General features: G+C 34.1%; 1 protein-coding gene across 1 annotated transcript in view; it reads left to right on the top strand.

Annotated features, from left to right (window-relative positions):
* The window catches only part of LOC121991694 (nodal modulator 2), a 34,143-nt gene that overhangs the window by 188 nt on the left and 9,233 nt on the right, over positions 1–24,722 (top strand). Inside the window, exons 2-21 of the mRNA XM_042545701.1 lie at positions 114–179; positions 502–588; positions 3,953–4,009; positions 4,146–4,210; positions 4,305–4,474; positions 7,275–7,336; positions 7,417–7,500; positions 8,058–8,217; positions 9,474–9,589; positions 12,207–12,335; positions 13,581–13,652; positions 13,791–13,886; positions 13,965–14,042; positions 19,649–19,774; positions 19,938–20,114; positions 20,284–20,487; positions 20,583–20,696; positions 20,810–21,057; positions 22,242–22,287; positions 22,359–22,607. Of these exons, the coding sequence (XP_042401635.1) occupies positions 114–179; positions 502–588; positions 3,953–4,009; positions 4,146–4,210; positions 4,305–4,474; positions 7,275–7,336; positions 7,417–7,500; positions 8,058–8,217; positions 9,474–9,589; positions 12,207–12,335; positions 13,581–13,652; positions 13,791–13,886; positions 13,965–14,042; positions 19,649–19,774; positions 19,938–20,114; positions 20,284–20,487; positions 20,583–20,696; positions 20,810–21,057; positions 22,242–22,287; positions 22,359–22,607 (2,406 nt within the window). The remainder of the gene's footprint in view (positions 1–113; positions 180–501; positions 589–3,952; positions 4,010–4,145; positions 4,211–4,304; positions 4,475–7,274; positions 7,337–7,416; positions 7,501–8,057; positions 8,218–9,473; positions 9,590–12,206; positions 12,336–13,580; positions 13,653–13,790; positions 13,887–13,964; positions 14,043–19,648; positions 19,775–19,937; positions 20,115–20,283; positions 20,488–20,582; positions 20,697–20,809; positions 21,058–22,241; positions 22,288–22,358; positions 22,608–24,722) is intronic.

The raw sequence follows: 24,722 nt of genomic DNA, 5'->3' as shown, positions 1-24,722 counted from the left end.
ATCGATGAATTCGATGCGTTCCAACGGATTATTTGCTCTTTATCCTTTTAGTTCACTGTCTTTGTTGTTGAAGCTGCTTCCTCGTCTTCTGAGAAACTACCTGGTTGTTACAGGCGAGCTCGTCGTTGATCAAATCAAGGAAGGCTTCGGACACGAAGTTGGATTATTCACAGATAAGGGTGAGGCTCTTACGAGATTGTTTGCTATGACTGTCTTCGTTTGTGTGATGCATTAATATAAAGATATCTTGGCCCTCAAAATTCTTTGTAGGTAGCACATTTGCCACAGAAACACTTTTTTTTTTTTAATAATTGAAACCGATTACATAAGGCTTCAATCATTGTCCATTTTGGTGGTTGTTTCTTTATGTGATTCGTTTTTTTCTTCAATTTTTATTGACTGTGTTGGCGGACCATTGATGTCTTCCTTATAGTAAATTATCGTTGCATTATGTTTCTACTGTTTATATTGAACCCGACTAATTCCAAATTTTTTATTTAGGTTGAACTTTGCACACTTGATGGGTTGGTAAAGGAGTGGACTCAGTGTGCACCAAATGGTTACTACTTTATCCCAGTTTATGACAAGGTGTTGTGTACTTGAATTTATTTTTATCCTTGTGTATACACATTCTAAATTTTGCATATTTGATATATCATTATTTTAAAGGATAAATGACAAACATTATCTTTTTTCTTAGATTCATTAGCAATAACATTATCAAGAATTGTGTTTTCTTGCGTTTAGAGAATCTATAAAATGCTCGCTTGAGACTCATTTTAGGTGTTGATATGGTTAATATTTGAGCTTCTTGATGTGGTGGGACTTTTCTTCTTTCATTGCAAACTCTGGTTCTGAGATAGCAAATGCTCTTTATGTAGACATAGTACAGATAGCTTCACAAAAAAAGATAACATTTTTTAGGTGCTATCATTTGGAGCTTGATCATTCTCATCTCTTGAGTATTTTGCAACATAACATTGGCTTACTCCATTACCCATACGACGTGCATCTTAAGAAGATGTGAGTTTGAAATTTTCTCTCGGATTTCCTAAGTTGCCACATGGCCATGATTTCATTTTAGTTGTCATTAATTCATCCAAAAATGATTCACTTTATTCTTTTAGGCAAAGCCAATTATCCCTCATATACACTTTGCTATTAATTATGGTATTTAATAGAGATGTGAATTTTGTTATCTATTTTTGTAAGATTTTGTGGGAATTATTTGACTTAAAACATAAATATTGAACTCTCCCTGCCAAACAGACGACCAAACTAAAGTGCTCAGTTTCTCTTTTAGAAACTTTCTTAGACAATTTGCTGGGTCTAAACGCAACAATATTGGGATTTGATCTTAAACATCTAATTAAGGGTTTTCCGACTTAAAAAGGTTTTCTAATCTCTCCCTTTAAAATTGTGTTTGGTTTAAACATTATAGATTACACTCTTTTCAATTTGGCAGAAAAGTAATTGTATGTTATGAATTGTATAAGCTTCCTGTTGATGCACATGGAAAGTGCTGAGAATTTCAAGTTGGTAATTATATTGTGGTATGTCTTCCCCTTAGATATTTTGATAGAACACATGATAGATTCATGTAATTTACTTGGCAATCTTGTTCGCTAGCATGCCTTAGAAAGTGACCTAATGAGAGAGAATACAATTATTAGCAAAAGCTATATTATTAGTATAATGTCTAGATCGCAGGGCCTCCTACTTATGTTGAATTGTTGTCATCATTATATGATATTAAACTGTCTATTTGTAGTGTCAGCACCTATTTATTATTGACAAAATAAATTAGTATATGCTTCAATACTAGTATACTACAGTGTTAGATGTATGAGTTGCATTATTTGATTTATTCAATTCATTATTAATACTTATTTATAATTAATAATAATTATTATTAAAAATATCATATTTATAAACTTATCAATATACTTTTTAATAAATAAGAGTCTTGTATTTATCTTAACATTTAATCATAGTAAATTATTGATATAAATATCATTATATAGTACCATATAAAATGGGGTGAATTATTAATATACGGAATTATTAAAATATTCAATTATTTATAATAAACTTCTACCTCATTGCCCCTGTCCCATGTCTTTTTCCTCATCTTAAGAGTTCACTTTAGTTGCTTCCATCCACTTGGAGTTCTTGTCCCTACTCTTGGTCCATAGCGTGGGTTTGCCTCCACTGCACATGTCTTAAGAATTGGCTTAATAATTTAATCTGGATTTGGCTTAAGAATTGAGTTTGAGACTTTGAGTATGTAACTCAAGTTGAATCACAAATTTTCTAGGAATAACATGATTTTTCGTTGTTATGCAAATTTACATGATTATAAGCAAAGCATGATCATTGATCAATTTCTTCAGTTGTGCAATCATGACTTTTATGTAAATGCATAATTGTGCACCTATCAGATTAAATAGACCTAATCATGAACATACAATCTCTTTCTTAAAGTAAACATTACCCAACAACTAGGGTTAGTCATGTTATCTATAGTTGATACCTGCTTTTTGAACAATTTAGCATTAAAGTAATGCCAACACTCTACTTGTTTAATTTCTTTCAAATCATAGTTGATTTCATTTGGTTTTTAGTTTCCTTCCCATCAATGGTAGTATAATCCCTCACAAAGGGTAATTGATTTCTTAGGTAAACTTGTATCTAGATTCAATAGTTTGTCCTTGCTAATGAACATGGAAATTCTTCAAGTTCCTGCAAGATGGAAACATTTTTTAGCATCTTAACTTTTTGGAAAGGACAATGTTGAAGATGGGAGTGTTAGAAATTTGGACTGATTTTTTGAGTCTGTTAGCATTACATTCAATTGTTCACATTGTATAGGCGGAGCAAGCATAAAGGTCTTGAAGATGTATTTAAGAAAGTGTTTTGGCTTATATATACAAGGACATAATCTCCTTTATTGTACTCTTCTGGTTTACAAGATACATCAATTTTATTGTTTATAATGTTCATCTCTTATGCAATTTTTCTCCTATGACCAGCACACATCTCTTGTTTACACTCAAGAAACCTCTCAGTTTGATGGCAAGTAATCAAAGTAATTACATCAGTAGGTCAACCAGTTTGAGAAGCATAAGAAAATTTGTTATTAGAATGGGCACATCACCAATTGCTGTCTTAATAGAATTATTATAAGCACATTTGCCAATTGGCAAAAGTGGGTCTGACATTCTAAGTCATCATTATACTTCATTTAGTTCAATTTATTTATTTTTAGTTTATTTGGAAATGTGAAGGATTCAAAGAGCTTTGTTTGGTTTATGATTAATGACACGCTGAATATCTCTTAAAGGAGCCATTTCATCATGAATTCTTCTTAAATTATATTTGAGGGCTCACTTAAAGGTTTTTGGTTTCAGGATAAGGTCACTAAATGAACTAAGAATTTTAACTGTTATCTCTTAGCATGCTAAGGCTAACATCATCCTTGAATCTTTCAATATCATTTACATCTTAAGCTGAGTCTAAGTAGTGAGGCTAGGGGTTTGTTTTGTTGCTTGGGGCTTTGGTTTTATTTTGTGTACGCTAGAATTTCCAAGATCAAGTTTAATGATTCCCTCTCTCTGGGTGATGGTGTATTCATTTTCTCCCATTGTGTCTGAATGAGAGTTCATAGTGTCGTACAAACAAAATCAGCCAGGAATGATATGAACATTCTTGAGAGATTTTCTCACCTTATGTTGTCACTGTAGTCTTTAATTTAGATCAATGCCAAAAATCTCTCTATGTTGAAAAAGTGTTTGATGACTTTAATCCACCAAATACCTTATTTGGAAAGTGTTAAATGGCTTGGCATGGATATTCCATGAAAGCCAAATGTAAAACATTGTCTATTAGTAATGTGTTTTGAATCTGTGTTATTGTGGCATGACATTTAGTTTCTCATATGCCATTGTAACAGGGGTCATTTCTTCTCCGAGTAAAGGGACCTGATGGATGGTCATTGAAACCTGACAATGTGAGTCGGGAAGCAGTCTAGTATCTCTATGACAATAATTTCTATTAGACAGATCTATATCTGCACCATTGAAGGTATTTTTACCTTCTTATCCAACTATGTTATTGACTATAGATTCTTGGTGACCACTCTACAGGTTCCTGTCACAGTTAACCAAGATGGCTGTAACTCAAATATAGATATCAATTTCATTTTCACAGGGTATATCTTATGCAGACAATTCCCATTTCCATTTTTTATTGAAAAATTTTGTGGCCAGATGATAAATACGCCCACGTAACTTTCCCACCTGTAGGTTTTCACTATCAGGAAGGGTTAAAGGTGCTGTCGGTGGTGAAAGCTGTTCTATGAAAGATGGTGGACCATCTGATATAAAAGTCGACCTCTTATCATTATCAGATGAATCTATTGCTTCTTCTTTGACATCAGAATCAGGACTTTATTCATTTACCAATATCCTTCCAGGTTTGAGATGCTTTTCCGGCATCTATATTTGTTAGACAAATCTATCTTAAATTAACCATGGTACATCAGGGTTCTTCCAGTTGCAAGTCAGAGGCCAGAACAGTGCAATTATGTATTCCTCCATTATATACATTACTATTAGTATTTGCTGCCATCTTGTAGTACATGAACTTTATAGTTATAATGCTCAATCATAGAGGGTCATAATTGAAGCTGTGGGGATGTATTTAGTCTCTATTCTACATCTTAATAACATTTTTATTGTATATGAAGATAGACTCAGACTTGATTGCATGCGTTGTTCTCACAGCCAGAGAAAAGAATGTGCCATTCTTAAAACTAAAATTTTCATCTCTAACTCTATTTCCTATTTTGTGTACTAAAGACAGTTTCAAGAATTATTTCTAGTCTGACTAGACCTTTCAATGTTAAACCATAATCTCTGTCCAAATATGTCAAGTCCAATTGCATAGTACGCTGCAAATCTATTTTTAAGGTTCAAAATTCTGAATGTCTATTAGACAAGTAGTTTAGTCCCATGCGTGCTTATTTATCAAGACAGTGCAAGAGCCAAAATTTTCCATTGTCTTTGACTGCAGCTCCAATAGCTCACTATCTCATGAAATTGCTTTCTATAGTCTTTATAACTTCTTTGCAAGTACTGCACCCCTTCCAGGTAATAAAAAGGAAGCAGTTTTTATTACAAAAAGAAAAGTTCAAAATTCGAAGAACAGGGTTTAGGGTTTACCCTTGCTTGTGGAAGAGTTTTAGAATTAATAATTTAATGCCACATGGCTCGTTTGGCCATTAGATCACATACATGTGCAATGTTCTAGTTTCCATTGAATATTAGTTTTCTATGTTCTCCAGCTGTTTTTAATAGAGAATCTTCTAGCTTTATAAAAGACTTGTCTAATAATGGAAAACAAACACATAAGGGCCTTGAACATTCAGAGGCTGTATGGGGCCACAAGAATTGCATTTTAGCCTTAAAGTGGGCATGTGAATTATAAGATTTTGGTAAATTTCACAAATGGCGCCTCTTGGTTTCAGTTTTCCCCACAAGGCTCCCCTAACTTTGTTTTGACTAAAGGGCTCCCTTTTCTCTCCTTTCTGTTTATTTGTTAAATATCCTCATTAAGTGGTGTATTGATTAAGTATTTTTTATGGCCAAGTTAACTCCAAATGCAAGAAAAAAGACCTTTATTTGTATTTATGAAAATATGAGAAATTCGAATATGGTCTTATTATTTTGATTTCAAAGTTATTTGGTTCATCTGCTATTTGGTCAAAATTGCTAGCTATTTGGCTAGATGAACCAAAATATTTCAAAATAAAACAATAAGATTTGATTTGATTTTGTCACTCTTGTAGGATGCAAATATCGGTCTTATTTTTAGATTTTGTAATGTCTTAGTCAATCTAGCAGTTTTGATGGATTTGAATTCCTCATGCTTCGAGAAACAGAAATATGTTGCTTTGGGCTATCAGCTTGACTGCTGTCTGCTTGAATGTGACTGCACTACTTGATGCTGGCGACAATGTGTTTAGCTTTTTGCCCTTTATTTCAGACTGTGTCTTGTGTGACCTTGTGTCGCTTGGGGCTCTCTGCTTTGTTGCTTCCCTTTCCATGTTCAGTAAAGTTTTGGTTTTAATTGCTCCTGAAACATTTTGCTAATCTCTGATGAGTGTGGGTGGGTGGTGATCATTCGGCTGAATGTTTGGGGTGGTACGTGAGTGCTTGTGTACTCCTAAGTCTTGATGGGCACCTTGCCATTATGCGACCAATTGATGCCATTGGCATATTTCATCTTTTGCCTCCTCATTTGATGTTTTAGGGCGGGGTGGGTGTTGCACATTCTTGGTTCCCAAGGGAAACTGCCATGCGATGTTTGGAGTGAAAATGCATTTGATCCATGTATTTTCATGGATGCTATCCTTGCATCATTTCTTTGGGGTGCTCTAACCATGTGGTTTGTTCGTCTTTTAACATTTAAATTGATACTAATTGATGGGGGTATATAGGAAAGAAAAAGAATGTGAGGGAAGGGACACCCTTTGGTTAAATCAAAATGTGGGGTGGCCTGCAGAGAAAAAAACTAAATCAGAGGCATTTTTTGGGAAATCGGCCAAGTTTCTTCAGTGAACTTTTATATGGAATCGTGATGATTGTCTGTACAGTTAAGTTGTATGGGATCTATGGGTGTTTGATTTGCCTTTTTTAACAGTCACTAGAACTATAAAAGGATAAATCTTGTGCCGTGAACTTGATTGACATATTATTCAGACACTTAACTTTTATCTCAAACTACTTACTCACCTCCTTTCCTTCCAATCTCTCATCTATTCCTCTTTGTTATTTATTCTGATACTCCTATATCTCTATCAAGTTAAATGTTTATGATTATTTCTTTTGGTGATTTTGATTTTATGAAGCAATTAACAAAATACTGCTTTTTGGCCCTGATAAATTAAAAAAGATGTTGCCTGTTCAGCTGTTTTTCAAACTGACAGATTTCACCATGAAGATATGTTCTTGATAGCTAGCCACGTTTTTTTTGTGTACTGGACTTGGGTGATGCTTATCATTACCATCATTTGATAATCTAAGGTGGAGGTCCAAGACTCGTAGCAAAAACATTGAACCTTTTTTAAGTGGGTTATAAATAAAGAAAAACATAGCTATGATCATTTTTTATTTTCTTATATGGTGCCACTGTTTCTCATTTCGTTCTAGTATTTATTACTCTTCTATGATTGCTTTCTTATTTATTTTTCTTTTACTTAATTTCTTGCTTAGGAAAGTATAAATTAGGTGCTTCACATCCAAATTTAGAAGTTGAAGTTAGAGGCACGCCAGAGGTATGATATCCTCTAAAATTTAATCATTCTGCAGATCACAATTTTATGATGATATGGTTGTGGTTATTACTTTATTATAGGTGAATTTAGGCTTTGGAAATGCTGTGGTAGATGATGTCTTCTTGGTACATGGGTATGATCTTCATGGTTTTGTGGTTGCACAGGTATTGAAATTTTGTCCTTTTATTCTCTATAGATGCTGAAGGGGAGCTTGGCGCAACGGTAAAGTTGTTGCCATGTGACCAAAAGGTCACGGGTTCGAATCTTGGAAACAGTCTCTTGCAAAAAGTAGGGTAAGGCCGCGTACAATGGATCTTTCCCCGGGACCCCGCATGTGGGAACTTCGTGCACCGGGCTGCCCTTTTTTTAGATGCTAAGATCTTAATTGTCATGAAGTAGTTAAAAAAATTAGTTAATATTTGGTAGGCCCATTTGTCATTGCAGTTTTTATCTTGCTTTATATCCCTTACTGTATGTTATTAAGATTCAATTTTGTACAGAAAATTCTACTAATCTGGCAATTTGTATTCTTTAAGTGTTAGTAGCTTCATGACATGGTGATTATGAAATGAATATGATGCTATTCACAACCTGTATTTGTCACATATGTGTGATGGCTACTTGAAGCTCTTTCCTCTATTTACCTCTAATGAAGTCTACATCATTATTAACTAAATTGTACTTTATATTGCCTAAATGATACTTTGCTTATTCATGGCAGGGAAATCCAATTGTGGGTGTTCATATCTTTTTATATTCAGCTGATGTAGTGGACGTGCATTGTCCACAAGGTCCCGGTAATGGACCTGGGCAAGGAACTGCTCTTTGCCATGCCATTTCTGATGCAGAAGGGAAATTTATCTTCAAATCTTTACCTTGTGGTAACTTTATTGTTTGGTGGATATGATTTATCTATTTTTATCGATTTAGCTTAATAGGACCGGAAATGCTTAGCTTCTGTAGGCAATAATGTATGTATTTCATAATGTATTTATGATGTATTTATTTCATTATAGATCAGCACATGCATTGATAAGGTGCATGTGATGGATTCAGTACTAGATGATGGTTGTTGGACACTACAATTCACGGAGTCAACCCATTTGACAACCTCGATTTCTTTCCTGCATTTGGCATCATAAAGCAGGAGAGTCAAACCTAGAATAGCTCACAAGATTAACCAACAAGATAAGAGGAAACTAACAAGGGTGGCCTCTCACATCACTTATGGATGTTGGTCTTTGTAAGCTCTAACACATACAGTTAAGATCCATCTTGGGAAAAAAAGAGAACCCAAAACTTGTATTGACTCTGGTCCTAACCTGACTGACACACATCTCACTACAAAATTCTGGGCTGATATGTATAGCCAAGGAGTTGTTCCATATCCCAGTATATCTCATTATAGAAACTGATAAATAATAACATGATTTTGAGAAAGATTGTGAAGAATATCGATCATGAAAAATTTAATTTTGTTTATTTGTCAATTTTGCACAATGAGTATTTTAAACTCTTAGTAAACACTACACATTTTTTGTATTGTAAGTGCTATAAACTTTGTCTTTTCTTCTGCTACATAGTTAGTACCTTGTAGTTTTATACCATTTTTGTGGTTTTTTTATAAATACTTGAATTTTCATTCTTAGGTCCTGTCGATGCTAAATAATTCCATAATAAGAACTAATATGCTGTTATATAATCATCCATGTGCAGCATACGCACTAAACAGGAATATGATCTTATCCTGCTTGATTCTTTGCTTGTGTAACTATCCTATGTGTACAATAATTATATTTTTGCGTCTTTCAGTTTTTTTATTTTTTGTGTTCTGCTTCCAATTACCGAGTGTTTGAAGATTTGTTTTGGTTGAAATGACATCTTTTATGCTCCTTTGAACCATCCATATTGTTTTGACAGATTAAATAGACTATGTTTATTATGAAAAATTTTGATGCTAAAGTTCTCTAGTATATAGCCCGGAATATTAGGCAGCTCTCTACCTTAATAAAAGGCTATTTCAAGTTGCTGATAAAGAAAACGGAAGTCTCATTTGCTGTTCTTCATGATTAAGTCTCCTACATAATAGTCATGATATAATGTAAATTTAATTGTTTTTCTTTTGATGTTGTTAAAGGTGTTTATGAGCTTCTGCCTTATTACAAGGGAGAGAATACAATCTTTGATGTTTCACCTTCTTCAATGGTTGTTCCAATCGAACATCATCATGTGAAAATTTCCCAGAAGTTCCAGGTATGATTAATTTTCTTTTATCTAAATATAAATATGAATCCTTCAGCAATGTTCTAAAGTGCAGAAGAATTTGTAAATGTTATAAGTTTCCCAACATGTTTATAAAATCTAAAATACGGCAAATTGTGTCCATATTTGTTATATTTTTTTAATTACTTTTTTGTATAAGTTTGACAATAAGTTAGCAAGTCATAGATTACAGCTCTGTGGCATTTATAGAGCACAAGCCCCTGGTCATCATGAACTAGAATAAATTCAAGCAGTTTCATCATCCTTCATAACTGTAAGAAAATTCGCTGCTTTTGCCAATGGTTTAATTCCCAATCTGAAAAATCACTTAACATCCTGACATATGTTCAGATTTTTATGTAGTCTCTAATATTTATTTGCTTTTGGTAATAAATGTTATAAAGAGGCAACTAAGAGCATAAAATATCTACTACCACTACTACTACTATTAGACATAAAAGGCAATCAACAAGAATGCTATCCATATAAAGTCGTCTTAAATATCAACTACTATTATTCACATAAAGGGAAATGGGTCTGGACGCAATCCATATAAACTTGGGCTCTCCAAGTTGAAAGGGATACAAAATTAATTTGTTTGGCTAGCCAATGTTTGCATGCCAAACTTTTTGCTTGAATGATTATAAGCGAGATAATTGCTTTCATGCTTTAAGATTTTACTCTATTTGTTGGTTGGATATGTACTTGCAGTGTATTAGTGTAGCTACAGTTGGTATGGATCAACCCATGTCAGTATTTGCTGGTATAATAAATGTTGTTTTTGTCCTCATCTAAATAATATATATTCCTGCATGAATATTTGAACAGTTTGTTATTATTATAAATTGGTGTATCATATGAACAAATTAAGGTCATATTTATCTTGGTTTCTTATTTAGCTGCTCTGGTATTTTGTCTAAACTAATTTGATTCAGTCTTTTAAACCTGCACCACTCCTACTTCTTTGGAAATAAATGAATGACAAATTATATACTGCATTGCATTCTTATCAACGGATTCAGAAATGAAACCAAAAATCTGTGAAATTTAGTTCAGGATTATCAACTTTGATTTATTTGAGAACTTTATCTAGACTTTGAAGATAAGTTTCAGAGAATTGTTGAACTTCTAGACAATTATATGTGGGGTGTAAATGATCTAAGATCGATCCTGAAACTGTCCATTATAAGAATGAATGATCTGGAGCGCGAGCTCATCATTATTCCAGTGTTAATTGCTAAAATTTATTGCTCGAATGTGCTTGTTAGAAAGTTTATGAGGCTTGAATTGAGATCAACTAGAAGCGAGCATTTGATATTGAGCTTTTATGTAGATGCAACTTTCATGGTTGGACATATGATTATTTGATTATAGATTAGCTTATAAGTTTGATCAAAATATACATATGTATGGGGACTACTACATGACATATATAAAATTTTAACATTTCACCTAAAGCTGGAGTATATATATGATGCATACCTAACTCATTACATAAACTAGAAAACAAAACTATGATTAAACAATAATGAAACCAAAAACAAAATGCTCTCACAGAAGAAACAAAATTTTAAGAGTTGATAGAGAACACATGCATCAGTTCCTTAACTTAACACCAGCACTTTCATAAAGAGATAGTAAAGATGGTTGTGGAAAGCTTACATAGCAGCACACAGCTGACTGAAGAAAACAGAGAAAGAAAACACATGGCAAGAGTACTAGTGGCGACTGAGAGAACGAGGAGATACGCTAGAAACAAATCGCTTATGTGGGCTTCTCCATGTGGCTATGCATACAGCAAGACAACAAATTGATGAAAAGGGAGAAGGAAAGCATGCATTGAGGGTTTTGGGTACGATGGGAAGAACGATGTCTTGTAGATACAGTGAGCATTTTATGGTATCTGGATAAGGAAGTACAATGTAATGAGACAAAGGATGTGAGGCGCTACATTGACAAAAATCTTTACCTAAATCACCTTTGCCTAAATCAATATGGAGGTCATGATCAGAGGTACGATACTGGGTCATGGAAGCTTCTAGCAGTGCAGCGGAGTCTTGCTGAGTGGCTACAACAGGCTCATATTGTGATCATTGATGTGGGAGGTGGAGTGGACTTAGAATGCCACATCAGTTAAAACAAAAACTCATTGATTTAATCTAAAACTTCTTTCAGTTTTGCATATCATGCTTCTAGACAATGTTTGATTGTGTTTGTTGTCGGATACATTTCCTTGTATAATTTTCATGTCATCAAGATTCAAGCAGTATTATTAGCTAATAAGTTTGGTTGACAGTTGTTTGCTTTCATATATTTTAAGTAATTCTTATCATGCTTAATTACCCTAGTTGATTTATAGATCACCAGCAGTATAAATATTTGCTTATATGAATGCAATTCTTTCTTAGACAGGCGCTGTTTCCTTGTTCTTGTGCTTTTTTTTCTCATATAGTCATTATATTAAAATGGTTTAGTAGTCTCTCTTCTGTGTCTTTATCATTACGTCATACATGAAATAAGGTTACATTCTTCATTCTTCTTTTTCTTCCTCAAGTTTCAGATTTAATTTTGATTTATAGGATTGACGCTGTTGATTCTTCTTGACTAGGTTACTGGTTTTTCTATTGGTGGTCGTGTAATAGATGGCCTCGGCATTGGACTAGCAAGTGCACAAATTTTGGTGGATGGTCAGTTGAAGACAATTACAGACAGTCAGGGTTATTACAAGCTTGATCAGGTCTTATAAATATTCCTGCTGGCTTTTCTATAAACTTTCTTCTCATATATTGACCATTCTTATTTTATCCTCAATTGCTCATATATGAGTAAAAGGTAGTAAGTTTCAACTTTGCCTGCTTTGAAGGTGAATAAGGTTAATTATATTAAATCCGGTGTTGTCTTGAGCTTGTTGGCATCCACCACCTTTCTTATCCATTTAGAATTTTTGCTCATTTGTCAGTTTAACGATGGACAATGTTCCTGTGATATTATTCTTTTTGATACTCTTGATTATCAGCTAAGACTGAGAAACATCATCAATATGTGGTGAATAACATTTTTATTTCTTGATTGTGTAATACTAAATCATTTCTTCTTCATCAATAGTACAGATAATCCTAAACGTAGGACAGTAGGATAACTGATGGACTTGAGGATAATATTTTCATTTCTTTTGCTTGTGGGGCATAGGACCAGGTTTTGGAATATAAAATTATGATCAAACAATTTTGTAATGATGGACGCTGTGCTGAGTAGTCCAAACTCGCAAGTTCATGTGACTTGTTCATTTTTTGTCCCTTACCAATCAAATTACGGCAATTGAGGTTTATATGGATTGTGCAAGGCTCTAGAAAAAGTTAGAATAAGTAAGCTTGAATTTGTTGTGAATAGTTAGTTTAGATTTTTGGAAGAAAGAGAAGAGCACTAAGAATTTAGTTGTTTTGATAACCACATAATATGATTATTTTTAGTCATAGTGCTACATTGAATGTCTAGTGCTATTCTCTTTTTTCTTAAAGTATACCCTTGGCTGATGATAAAATTATAAAATATGGCAATCCATCATTGAATCAATTGCAAGATCACTAAAAAAATATAATCATTAGAATTACTGGCCTTAAAATTTAGAGTTGATTTTACTAATTGATTGATTTGTTTTAGTGATTTTTTTACTCTTTTCTTTAGAAGATTATTTAAGTAATGCCAATATATAAAAGATACTGCAATGTGACTGAATTTTGATTTACTAAACATTTAGTTTTAATTATCGGAAGACATCTATCAAATTATGACATAAGATTTTTTATTATCTAAAGGAACACATGATTTTTTTTTGCTGACCACATTTTCTGTGCATGTGTTCCTTTTTTATCCTCACATAATGAACACACCTTTATATCGATGCCTTTTTATTTGAAGTTGAATATTTGATTTTTATTTGGCATGCCATGGTTATTGTACCTGAAATGTATTCATATTCCAGGTTACATCCAAACATTATTCAATTTCTGCATTGAAGGATCATTATAAGTTCAACAAACTAGAAAATTATATGGTGAGTTATTTGTACACATTCCAACCTGCAGCCAGTATCAACTTTCATCGGTTGATAATTCACATCTACCTCAGCTATTCTTTGTTGGTATTTGGATGTTTTGACAACAACAATATGTCATTCTTGTTACTTGCTTAGGTTTTGCCAAATATGGCTAAGATAGAAGACATAAAAGCGAATTCCTATGATGTCTGTGGAATTGTTCGAACAATTTCGTCAAATTCAAAGGCAATGGTATGCTCTTGCTTAAAAAATTGTTCCTCACTATTCAGATCATTCCAGTTGATCTTTTTTTTTTTTGCATACATATAGGTGACACTTACTCATGGACCAGAAAATGTCAAGCCACAAAAGAAACTAATATCTGAAAATGGAAGCTTTTGTTTTGAGGTAAGTGAAAACAACATTGGACATAGCATTTTTGTTTTATATTGACTGTTGCTGTTAGTTTCTCAATAACATGTTCTTGTACCATGCTTTGCTGGGCAAACATGTTCATTGAGTTTGGTCTTCTAGCTTCCATCGTGATTGGTGGGAGGGTATACTAGTAAGATGTGCTAATAGATTCTAGTAGTATAAATGTGATGTGATTTACATGTTCTGAAGTCTATGGTTTAAAATCTAAAGGCAGATGGTCGTGCTCTAACTTGTAGTAAGACTACTAATATACAGTGTTCTAAATGGTGGCCGAAGCAACCGCCTAGGCGGGAGGTAGATATTAACGGCAACACCTTTGCTTTAGGTGGTCAAAGATGAGGCGAGGTTGGTGAGATGGGCGAGGCCAAGCGCGAGGAGGGCGAGGCAGTGGGTGAGATGGTCAAGGCAGTACGTCAGGCGGTCAAAGTTAACAAAATTTAAAAATCCTAGATATGTTAATACACTTTCTCTCTCTTTCAAAACATAAATAACTCCACCAACCCACCAAGTCACCCACAACTCACCTCATAGTTGTGAAAAACACGTACTTGGCTGCGCCTAGGTGTAAGGCATAACCAGGCGCGTCATTTGGTAATGACCCAGGCGTAATACTTGAAAGAAGCGCACTTAAGCACGCTTAAGGCGTGAGCGAGGAGGGCGGGGCAGTGGGTGAGGCGGTCAAGGCAATATGTGAGGCGGTCAAAGTTAACAAAATTTGAAAACCCTAGATATATTAATACACTTTCTCTCTCTTCCAAAACATAAATAACTCCACCAACCCACCAAGTCACCCAGAACTTACCTCATAGTTGTGAAAAGCATGTGCTTGGCTGCGCCTAGGTGCAAGGCGCAACTAGGCGCGTCATTTGGTAATGACCTAGGCGTAATACTTGAAAGAAGTGCACTTAAGCGCGCTTAAGGCGCGATTTCCCTCGCCTTATTAAAGTGGATTTTTTTTTTTCAAGCTCAACTCATACTTTTAATTATCCTTTAAATTATTAGGTTGTATGCATGCGACACATTTTTCTAGCATGACTTCCTTTCCCTTAGAAAATGAACATCAACCTTTAATTAGATTGCATGCATACTACACAATTTTCTTAAGTGGTTCTTCCTCTCCCCTAGAAAATGAATATCAACTTTAATTAGGTTGCATGCATGCGACACATTTTTCTTGCATGACCCTTCCTCTCTCCTGAAAAATGAACATCAACCTCCCTTGCAAACTTATTTCTCTCTACATTACTCTTCAATATTTGTAGTTTATTTATTTTTTAATTTGAAGCTTGATTTTGATTATGAAGATAGACTATTTTCTAGATCACTGATTGATGCATTTGTGAAAATTACTAATAAACCTTGATTTTCGATGTGAATAGTAAAAAGGACATTAACGCACTTTCATTTTGAGCTTCATCAAAGCTAGTTAGTAAAGGGGGGAAATTCTTAATAAAATAGTAAGATATTTGAATGTTAGTGAATTTTATATTTACATTACTGTTTAATATTTTATGGATTATAATTTTATTAGTGAAATATGTTGGCAGAAATTTCCTATATATGTTTGAATTGTATAAATTTATACTCAAAGCACCTTATTTCGGTAAGGCGTGTGTCTCACCTTGCGCCTAACATCTCATGCCCCATAGTACCTATGCGCTTTTGGGCGTCTCACACCTTAAATAACTATGAAACACCTTCCGACTCGGTTGGCCCCCCACTGCCGTCACACTGCCGTTGCTGCCTACTGCCACCACTAGCACACTAGGTTTGCTTTTATATATTTCTAATAAGTATTGTTATAGTTTTTGATCTTTTATTTAATTATTGAAGATTAATGGCGGAAAATGAGAAACAAATCGGTGGTGTGATATTGTTTAGGATTATGGGGTGTTGTATTGCAAAGAAAAAAGAGATTGAATCACATGCAAATTGTGTAAGGGGCTTATTAAGGGAGGAGTTTATCAGATGAAACATCTTAGGGTCTATGATAAGTGGACATCTGCAATTGATCTAACAAATGCAAGACAACGAAACATAAATGATGCATTGAAGTTAAAGTTTACAAATAATGTGCATGAGTAGCTTGCAAGATGGATTTATGAGGCGGGGATTATTATTACCTTGCATGTGTAATGATATTACTTTTTTAATATTAATATGGTGATGATTCTTTATTAATTATCATGTTAAAACATAAATGATGCATTGAAGTTAAAGTTTACAAATAATGAAGTTAAAGTTTACAAATAATGTGCATGAGTAGCTTGCAAGATGGATTTATGAGGCGGGTATTATTATTACCTTGCATGTGTAATGATATTACTTTTTTAGTATTAATATGGTGATGATTCTTTATTAATTATCATGTTAGTTGCATTTATATATTTATTTGTACCTTATATAAATTGTATTGTATGAATCTTATTTATGCATAAACATCATTTAATTACATATATTACATAAACAATAATGATTATTTATAATATTATACATAAAAATAAAAAAATTCAACTGCCTAGGCATCACCTATAGCCGCCCTATTGCCCACCTACCGCCATTTACAACATTGCTAATATACATTGTAGTGACTCTGTCATTCTTGCTTACTATTCATTTCAGTTTTTTTAATATTCTATTTCGTTACATCTATTTATCTTGGTAAGATATCAAACTTAATGTTGGGTTATGAATCAAGTACATAGGAGCGGAAGATGAGAATCACAGAGTTGAAGATATCAAGGTGGATGTGAGGACATTCAATAAAGGACATGATAAGAAATGAGAATATTATATAAAAAGTTGAGGTTGCGCATATTGATGAAAATTTTTGAGAAACATTAAAATGGTATGGATATGTACTTAGACGATCAATCGTGAGATCATGACAAATATGCACATTAATCGAGGAAGAGTAGACCAAAGAATACTTGATTAACAATGATAAAGAGGATAAAATACATTTAAATTTTGATAATATAGTAGGGGATTAAGTCCAATGGTGTAGTAGATCCATATAGCTGACCCCATTTAATACGATAAACTATCAAATTGATAAGTTATCCTGTAAAATATCTAAAAGCATATGACATGTGCAGCTGCCATGGGCCTGTGTCCACGACTGTTTTGGGCAAGAAACTGACAACAAGCAACAATTGAAAGATCAGGGAGGGTGGAGGGCTGCTGGCATGCAATGGGAAAAGAATTGAGGAGAGAAGAGAATTGAGATTAAATAAATAAATAATTCTTAATCTTATAAAAATAAAAATAGTTGAACAAAAATATCCTACGCATAAACTTAGTTTAATTTAAATATACTAAAATAAATCCAAATCGAATTTAGATTGAACCCACTTGATCCTAATCACCATATTACTTGATGAACTCTATTTAACCGCAAACTAACTTCCACTTCCCTCTAAACTCAAAATATTAGTTTGAGTTAACTTAATTGTTATCTAAATTTTTAAAAAAATATTTAAAATACAAAAAATAAATATGATAAAATTTGGTACCTAAAATTTACAAAAAAAATTGTATTCTATCTTTTTTAATGTTAGAAAAGATCCAGAGAGATTGTGCAAACAAGCGTTAGGAGACTATGGTTTAATAAGTTCGCATTGGTCTTCTTTTCCTCCTTTGTGTCTTTGATAATTTGGTTTGAGTGTCAACAGAGTTAAAGTTCGATATATCACTTTGATTAATTGATAATTTATTTGATTAAATTAAAAAATAATTGACTTATTTTTCTTTCACCATTTTAAACTTATTTTATTAGAATATCATTTAACATTGTGTCAAGGCGAATACTCTCGCCTTTGGAATAGTGACTAGCACATAAGGGAGGTATTTACCTCGGCTTTGCCGAGATTTGAACCCCAGACCTTATTGTGGCAACACCTCATATGCTGAATATCATTTAACATGCACCATGGTTGCAATGCATGTGAATTTATTAGATATATTATTTTTCATTAAAAACTCTTTTTTAAATTTGAATTCGATTTTATCAACAAAATCTTGAATCCAAAATTTTCAAACTCAAGTCCAAATTGAGTTTCATATATTTATTTTTAAAGAAATTTTATACATAAAATTAAATAAATTTAATTATAAAATTTAAAATCTAGTTTAAATATAAAATATATTATCTTATGTTCCAAAATGAAAATTTTTATATTTTGTAGCCACTCTAATAGGAGTTCAGATCCTTTGGTCTCCTTCTCCAGGTCCACTACAAATTTCAGATACCTTTCATCTAGTGAATTCATCTTAAAAAAATTGCCATCTAAATTGCCTTAATTCTGTGCATAAATTATATTTTTTTTTGTATTTTTTTACCTTTTCAATGTATTTAATTGGGTTTTTTCCCCAACTTTGATCCCTGAACAAAAAAAATCCAATTAAATACATTGATAAGGTAAAAAAAATGCAAAAATTATAATTTATACACGGAATTGAGATAATTTGAGTGGCAATTTTTTCAGATGAATTCACTAGATGAATCCGAAATTTGTAATAGACCAGGAGGGGACTAAGGGAAGGGGACCAGGGATCTGAACTCCTCTAATAGTTGTATTAATATATTAAAAATAAAATCAAATTAAAATTAAATATAAAATTTTAAATTATTTCACATTTTTTATTTAGGTATTATAAACAAATATCAAAGTTCTTATTCAATGTTCATAAATAAATTTCAAATAAAATTACATACAATGATAAAAATATCGCTTTGTTTCATACAAAATTCTCATGCCTTCAAATCTAAAGTTGCTGCAATGTTGTAGAATTTAAAAGCAAGCATGCCAAGTCTACAAAGGACTCTAGTCGTTCATTCCAATGTTCTATTAAATGTTTAATAATTATATTAAATAAGTACCAAAATTGTACCAACACGACACGATCTGCATTGTTTTGATTATGGAATGAAACTTCAGCACAACTCAAGATTTCAAAACACCTAAGAATAATTAGGTGTCATTATGTCTGCTGCTAATAGTTGTACTATAAAATTCGCCTGGAATCATTTCTAAGTGATGACCATGTGAGGTTCTGGATTTGTTATCATGCAAATAGTTTCCTTCTGAAATGTCTCCTTGGCAGTTTCACTGTCTCACATCCACTCAAATGACATAACTAATTAACTTGCTAGGTACGACCATTGACCCAAAATGGTTAAACCTGATGAAATAGTTATTAACGGTAATTAACTTATCTAAGGATATAAACTTCTTTTATTAGCCTCCAACATTCCACGTGGGACTGAACTAGGGTGCTTCAATTTTCTTTTGAAATCTTCTTCACTATTTTTTTTCTGCATCTTTACTACAGGTGATTTCTTTCCTTTTTTTCCCTTAAAAAATACCAGGCATGATGACATTTTTCTTTATGTTTGAGAATTCTATTCAGTTTAAATAGTAAGTTGTGGTTTCTTTTGAATATGTTTGTACTCATTTTATGCATAACCATTTATGGATTTTTATAAAAAATTTTAACATTTAACTTTATTTTTTTGCCGCTTCTTGTTCCATTTAGAATGTACCTTTTCATTTCATAATCAACTATTTTTGCTGTAGGTTCCACCTGGTGAATACCGATTATCAGCTCTGGCAGTAGATCCTGATAATTCTGGCCTTATGTTCTCACCATCATATATTGATATCAACGTGGACAGACCTTTTCTTAATGTTGAATTTCTCCAGGTATGAGGTCCTTAGCTCATTGCATAGATGGTATTACTAGGTTCAATACAAGTTAAAGCTTTTTCTTTATTTATTTAGCATATCTATAAGGGAGATTTGTCAATTCATTAGATGATTTAACTACAAATTGATACTTATGAAAATATGAGTTTCATGTATTCAGGCACAGGTCAATATTCATGGCAAGGTTTTGTGTAAGGGGCATTGTAGCGAAAACATATCAGTATCACTTGTTAGTATAATTGGTGACAAAATGAAGGAAAGAAAGACCACTGTTCTTAAGCATGAGACTTGTGATTTCACATTCGCTAAAGTTTTCCCTGGAAACTATCAACTTGAGGTATGTGTAGACTCTTGAATTTGTATTTACAATGGCATTGGATGACAAAGTTTGAATCACTTTACATAAACAAAACACAAGCTAATTGTACATTAATTAAGCTAATCCTTACTGTGCTGCTTTTACAAATTCTGATTTATTCACATTGGCTGTTTGAACTTTGTCATAGGTCAAGCATGTTCCTTTATTGGGATTGCCTGAGGAGGATACTTGGTGCTGGACTGAAAACTTGATTCATCTAAAAGTTGGCACTGAAGATGTGAATGGAGTTGTCTTTGTCCAGAGAGGTTACTGGACTACCTTAGTTTCATCACATGACACAGATGCTTACATACTTTTGCCTGATTCATCTCGTCTTGATTTTGAGATTAAGGTACTTAATGAGATTGACCTCTAGTATATATGCACCATTTGTACTTTTTGCTTCAATGAGGCTAGGTAGATGCTAAGTGTTTAGTGCAACTGTAGAGAGGAATGCAAAAGATTTGCATGGAAACTCCTGGGCTTCATGAACTTTATTTGGTCAATTCCTGCATTTCATTTGGGATCTCTCCCTTGAAATTTAATTCTTTGGACCCAACTGTGAGCACCTTCTTCTTCCTCCTTTCTATTTGATGATGTTTGGGCTATTCTTGTTTCACACCCCTAAGATAATGATTTTTTTTTCATGTTAACTGGTATCTCTCCTTTAATAGCCGATATATCTTGCTGGAAAGCAATATCTTCTTAAGGGAGAAATTCACATTGATTCAGATTCCATTGAAGGTGCAGCTGACTTATCTGAGCACATTATTCTCAATGTACTTAAAAAAGATGGTACTTCTGATATTGTTCCCACTAAACTTTCATCTGATAAGAGCGTTGAAAAGGGTGCTGCTGTATATGATTACTCATTCTGGTCTGAGCTTGGTGATGAACTTATCTTTTCTCCTCAAGATATAAGGCAAGTGTATAATTTTTTTTTTAAGTCTATACTCAAGACTGAACTCTAAAATTTCAAGTTGTAAGGTTTTATTTTCTTTGTTTGTGTTCCATAGCTAGATTTTCTGGTTCAAATAAATCATCTTTCTGCTGTGAAAATACATTGTATCCTGCAGGATTCCACTTAAGTTTGGTAGCTCATGAATGAGTAAAAGATATATTCAAGGTTTGAATCTCGTTCTGAGCTGGAGTTTTGATCCCTGGCCGGAATGTGACAGTTTTGAGCAGTATCAGAGCATGCAAAGAGCCTAAGACACAGTGCTGCAACAAAGATGAGAGAAGACAAACAGGGATGAGGAGGTTTCAGGATGTTGCAGTGACGCCGAGAGAAGACGCAAAAGTAGAAGAAGAAACTTGTGTGATCTTGCTAAATCCTTGCTTGCCTTTCTTGCCTACGATCCTCCCAACATTGTGGAAGTCTGGATCGAAGAAGTTTTGCACAAGTCAGAACACACGCATGACCTCACCAACGTCAAGGAAGTGCAGAACCCTGACATGATCCTTGCAGATGCCATGAAATTGCCCACGCCACTTTTTGCCTGTTGCCTTAGTGTCGTGGTATCAAAGCATGTTTGGCATGCTGGTTGACAGACTAAATGATAAACTCTTCTAGTGCCAATCTGCTCGGCTTGGCATTTTAAACCATGGATATATCTACGCACATAATTTCACTTTGGCTCATTAGCTTGTGAATGAGCAAAAGGATGCATATATCTATGCACATGACTCCCCTTAACAACAACTTTACTGATAATTGACCATGGCTAAACTTTCATCTTGCCAAGTTTTGAAGCTAAAGAAGGCCCAAACATTGACCATTGTCCAAGTTTAGCTGCTGCTTGAAGAATGCAAAATTATAGGTTTAATTTTTTTAGCATTAACTATGGTATCTTCAATCTTACATCAATAATTGTAACCAGATGAGTTAACTATAACTAATTTGGGATTAAGTATTTTGGTTCAATGTTGAGCTAATAAATAAATGAGTTTGTTCTCTTTGTTCAAGTTATATAATAATCTAGTTAAACATATGATATTCTCTTATTTTGTTTCTACTATATCTGGCATTATTTGTTAGTCTACTTTGTATTGAACAATCCCTAGATATTTTTGCTTGACCTATTCTACTCTATCTTTTTTGCACAGAACTGAGCAAGAGAAAAAGATGCTCTTTTATCCAAGGCAGAGACAAGTAAGAAGTTCTCACTATATTTCATTTAAGGAACTCTTGTTCAATTTATCTTTACCAATATAATGCGGCAGGTGTCTGTTGATATTGACGGCTGTCAATCTCCTATTCCTCCGATTGCTGGACGAGTTGGTTTATATTTTGAAGGATCAGTTTCTCCAGCTCTAGATGGTGTAAATATAAGAGTAATTGCTATGGGGACCAGCAAGTATGTTTCTTTACAGAAAGGAGATTTGGCTTTTGAAACTGAAACAGGAGCAGATGGTTCTTTTACTGCTGGCCCCTTGTATGATGATATAAGTTACAATGTTGAAGCTTCAAAGGTTAGCAGTAGATGGTATTCAATTTCTTGAAGTTTCCATTTGTTCTTTGTAGTGCTAAGCAAAATTTAAAATCTCGTACCGTGCCTGATGATAATTATGTCATACCACGATTACCAAGTCAATTTAATTACTGAATCACTCTATGCTAATGTAGCATAGGGATGACTTAAGTCACCTCCTGCAGCGGGTGAATGTTAATCTTAGGATCGATTTATTGCTTGGTGTTTGGATGTAAATGGGGGTTTTAATTGAGTTGCTGAGATTAGGAAATGAAAAACAATGCAAGTAATGCAAATTTTAATCTAATTAAAACTATGATTGCAATTGAATTAAAGAAAACATGAAGCATTTAATGAAACTAAACATTCAACGAAATCTAATCTAATTGCATCCAAATTAATGACAAGAACAAACATCAACAAAACAAGCATTGCATGACATTAAACTACAGGAATTGCAAAACTAAAGCATAGCTAATGAAAGAAACAATTCATCAAACACATGGTAGGCATGAATCAATGAAAGTAGGTGCATGCCATCTTAACATGGGAAGCTAACTCCATTACAATTCAACAATCAAGTGAAATAACTCAATACACAGGAAATCAACCAACACATTGAAAGGAGGGGGCTGCTGTCCGGAATCGTAGAGCTTGCCGGAGTCGCGGTGATGGTTGTCTGGAGATGGATGAAGGCGGAGAAGATGCGGCAACGGTGATGAAAAGACTCTCCTCTTCTAATCCATAAAGGAGAGGATGATGAGGGCTCCGGCGGCTGGCTGGTGGTGGTGATGAAGAGGCTCTCGTCTTCTAACCTGAAGAAGAGAGGATGATGAGGGTTCCAGTGGCCAGCGGTGGTGATGAAGAGGTTCTCCTCTTCTAACCCGAAGAGGAGAGGATGATGAGGGCTTCGACGGAGGAGATGAGGTGGGCGAACCGGTTTCTTTCCTTGGCAATCCGATGAGGATGCGCGTGAGATGTAGAGGGCTGTGGCAGAGGCCAGCGGTCGTGATTGTGCTCCTGCTGGTGGTGATAAAGAGGTGGTGGCTGTTGACCTTGGTGGATTTTAGTGTTGGGAGAAGCTCCTTCGCCATGAAGAGGTTGAAGAAGGGATCGTCAAAATTGGGGATCTCTACTATAGCTCTCTTGCGGATTCGCGTTGAGGATTCATATTGCATTAGTGCTCCACGTCTTGGATGGAGAAGATGAGGGCTCTCTTTTGCTTGAATGGTTTATGAATTAGGGCATCTCCAATGGTGGGGAGGTTTGTGGCTTTTTTTGGGCCCCACAAAAAAAAGAGAAAGAGATTAAGAAGTTGGGTTCGAAATTTCGAACCCAACTCCTTATTTTTATTGACACGTCAGTAAAAAAAATCAGGAAAGAGAAAATTAAGAACCTCACAAAAAGCTCCATTAGAGATGCTCTTAGTGTCATAAATGTAGGAAAATTACAATGAAGCTCAAAATATGTCCTTACTCGAAAAACATGATAAAAAGAATGATTTAAGCATACTAGAAGATAAAAGTGTAAGTTTGAGTGTTGAATCAGGTGGGCTAACTAAAGGGGGTGAATAACCTGCAAGTTGAGTTAGAACTTCTCTTGCTAACGAACTTTAGCAAGGACACACTTAATTAATTAAAAACAAATAATAAAAGCATAAAGTAAGAGGCAGAGGGTTACTTGGTTACAATGTAGGTGGTTGTTAATCCAAGGCAAGTAAAAGTAGTGACACCTTCTTCTTTGACAATGTCCGATGAAGTACTAAATGAGTACAAGGTAAGTATGAGTGTTGAATCAGGTGGACCGACTAGAGGGGGGTGAATAACCTGCAATTTGTGTTCGAACTTCTCTTGATAACGAACTTTAGCAAGGGCACACTTAATTAATTCAAAACAAATAATAAAAGCATAACGTAAGAGGCAGAGGGTTACTTGGTTACAACTGGTTGTTAATCCAAGGCAAGTAGAAGCACTGACGAGCTTCTTCTTTGACAATGTCGGAGGTGGAGGAGCTCGTTACATCTGTTAGAAGCTCAGAAAATGAAGTTGAAGTATAAAAATGAATACAAGGTATATTGTCGAACTCTTAGTTCTATGGTGTTATTTATAGTCCTCTT

Source organism: Zingiber officinale, chromosome 6B, assembly GCF_018446385.1.
Source record: "Zingiber officinale cultivar Zhangliang chromosome 6B, Zo_v1.1, whole genome shotgun sequence".
Taxonomy (NCBI): Eukaryota; Viridiplantae; Streptophyta; class Magnoliopsida; order Zingiberales; family Zingiberaceae; genus Zingiber; species Zingiber officinale.
This window is presented reverse-complemented; position numbering and strand designations above follow the sequence as displayed.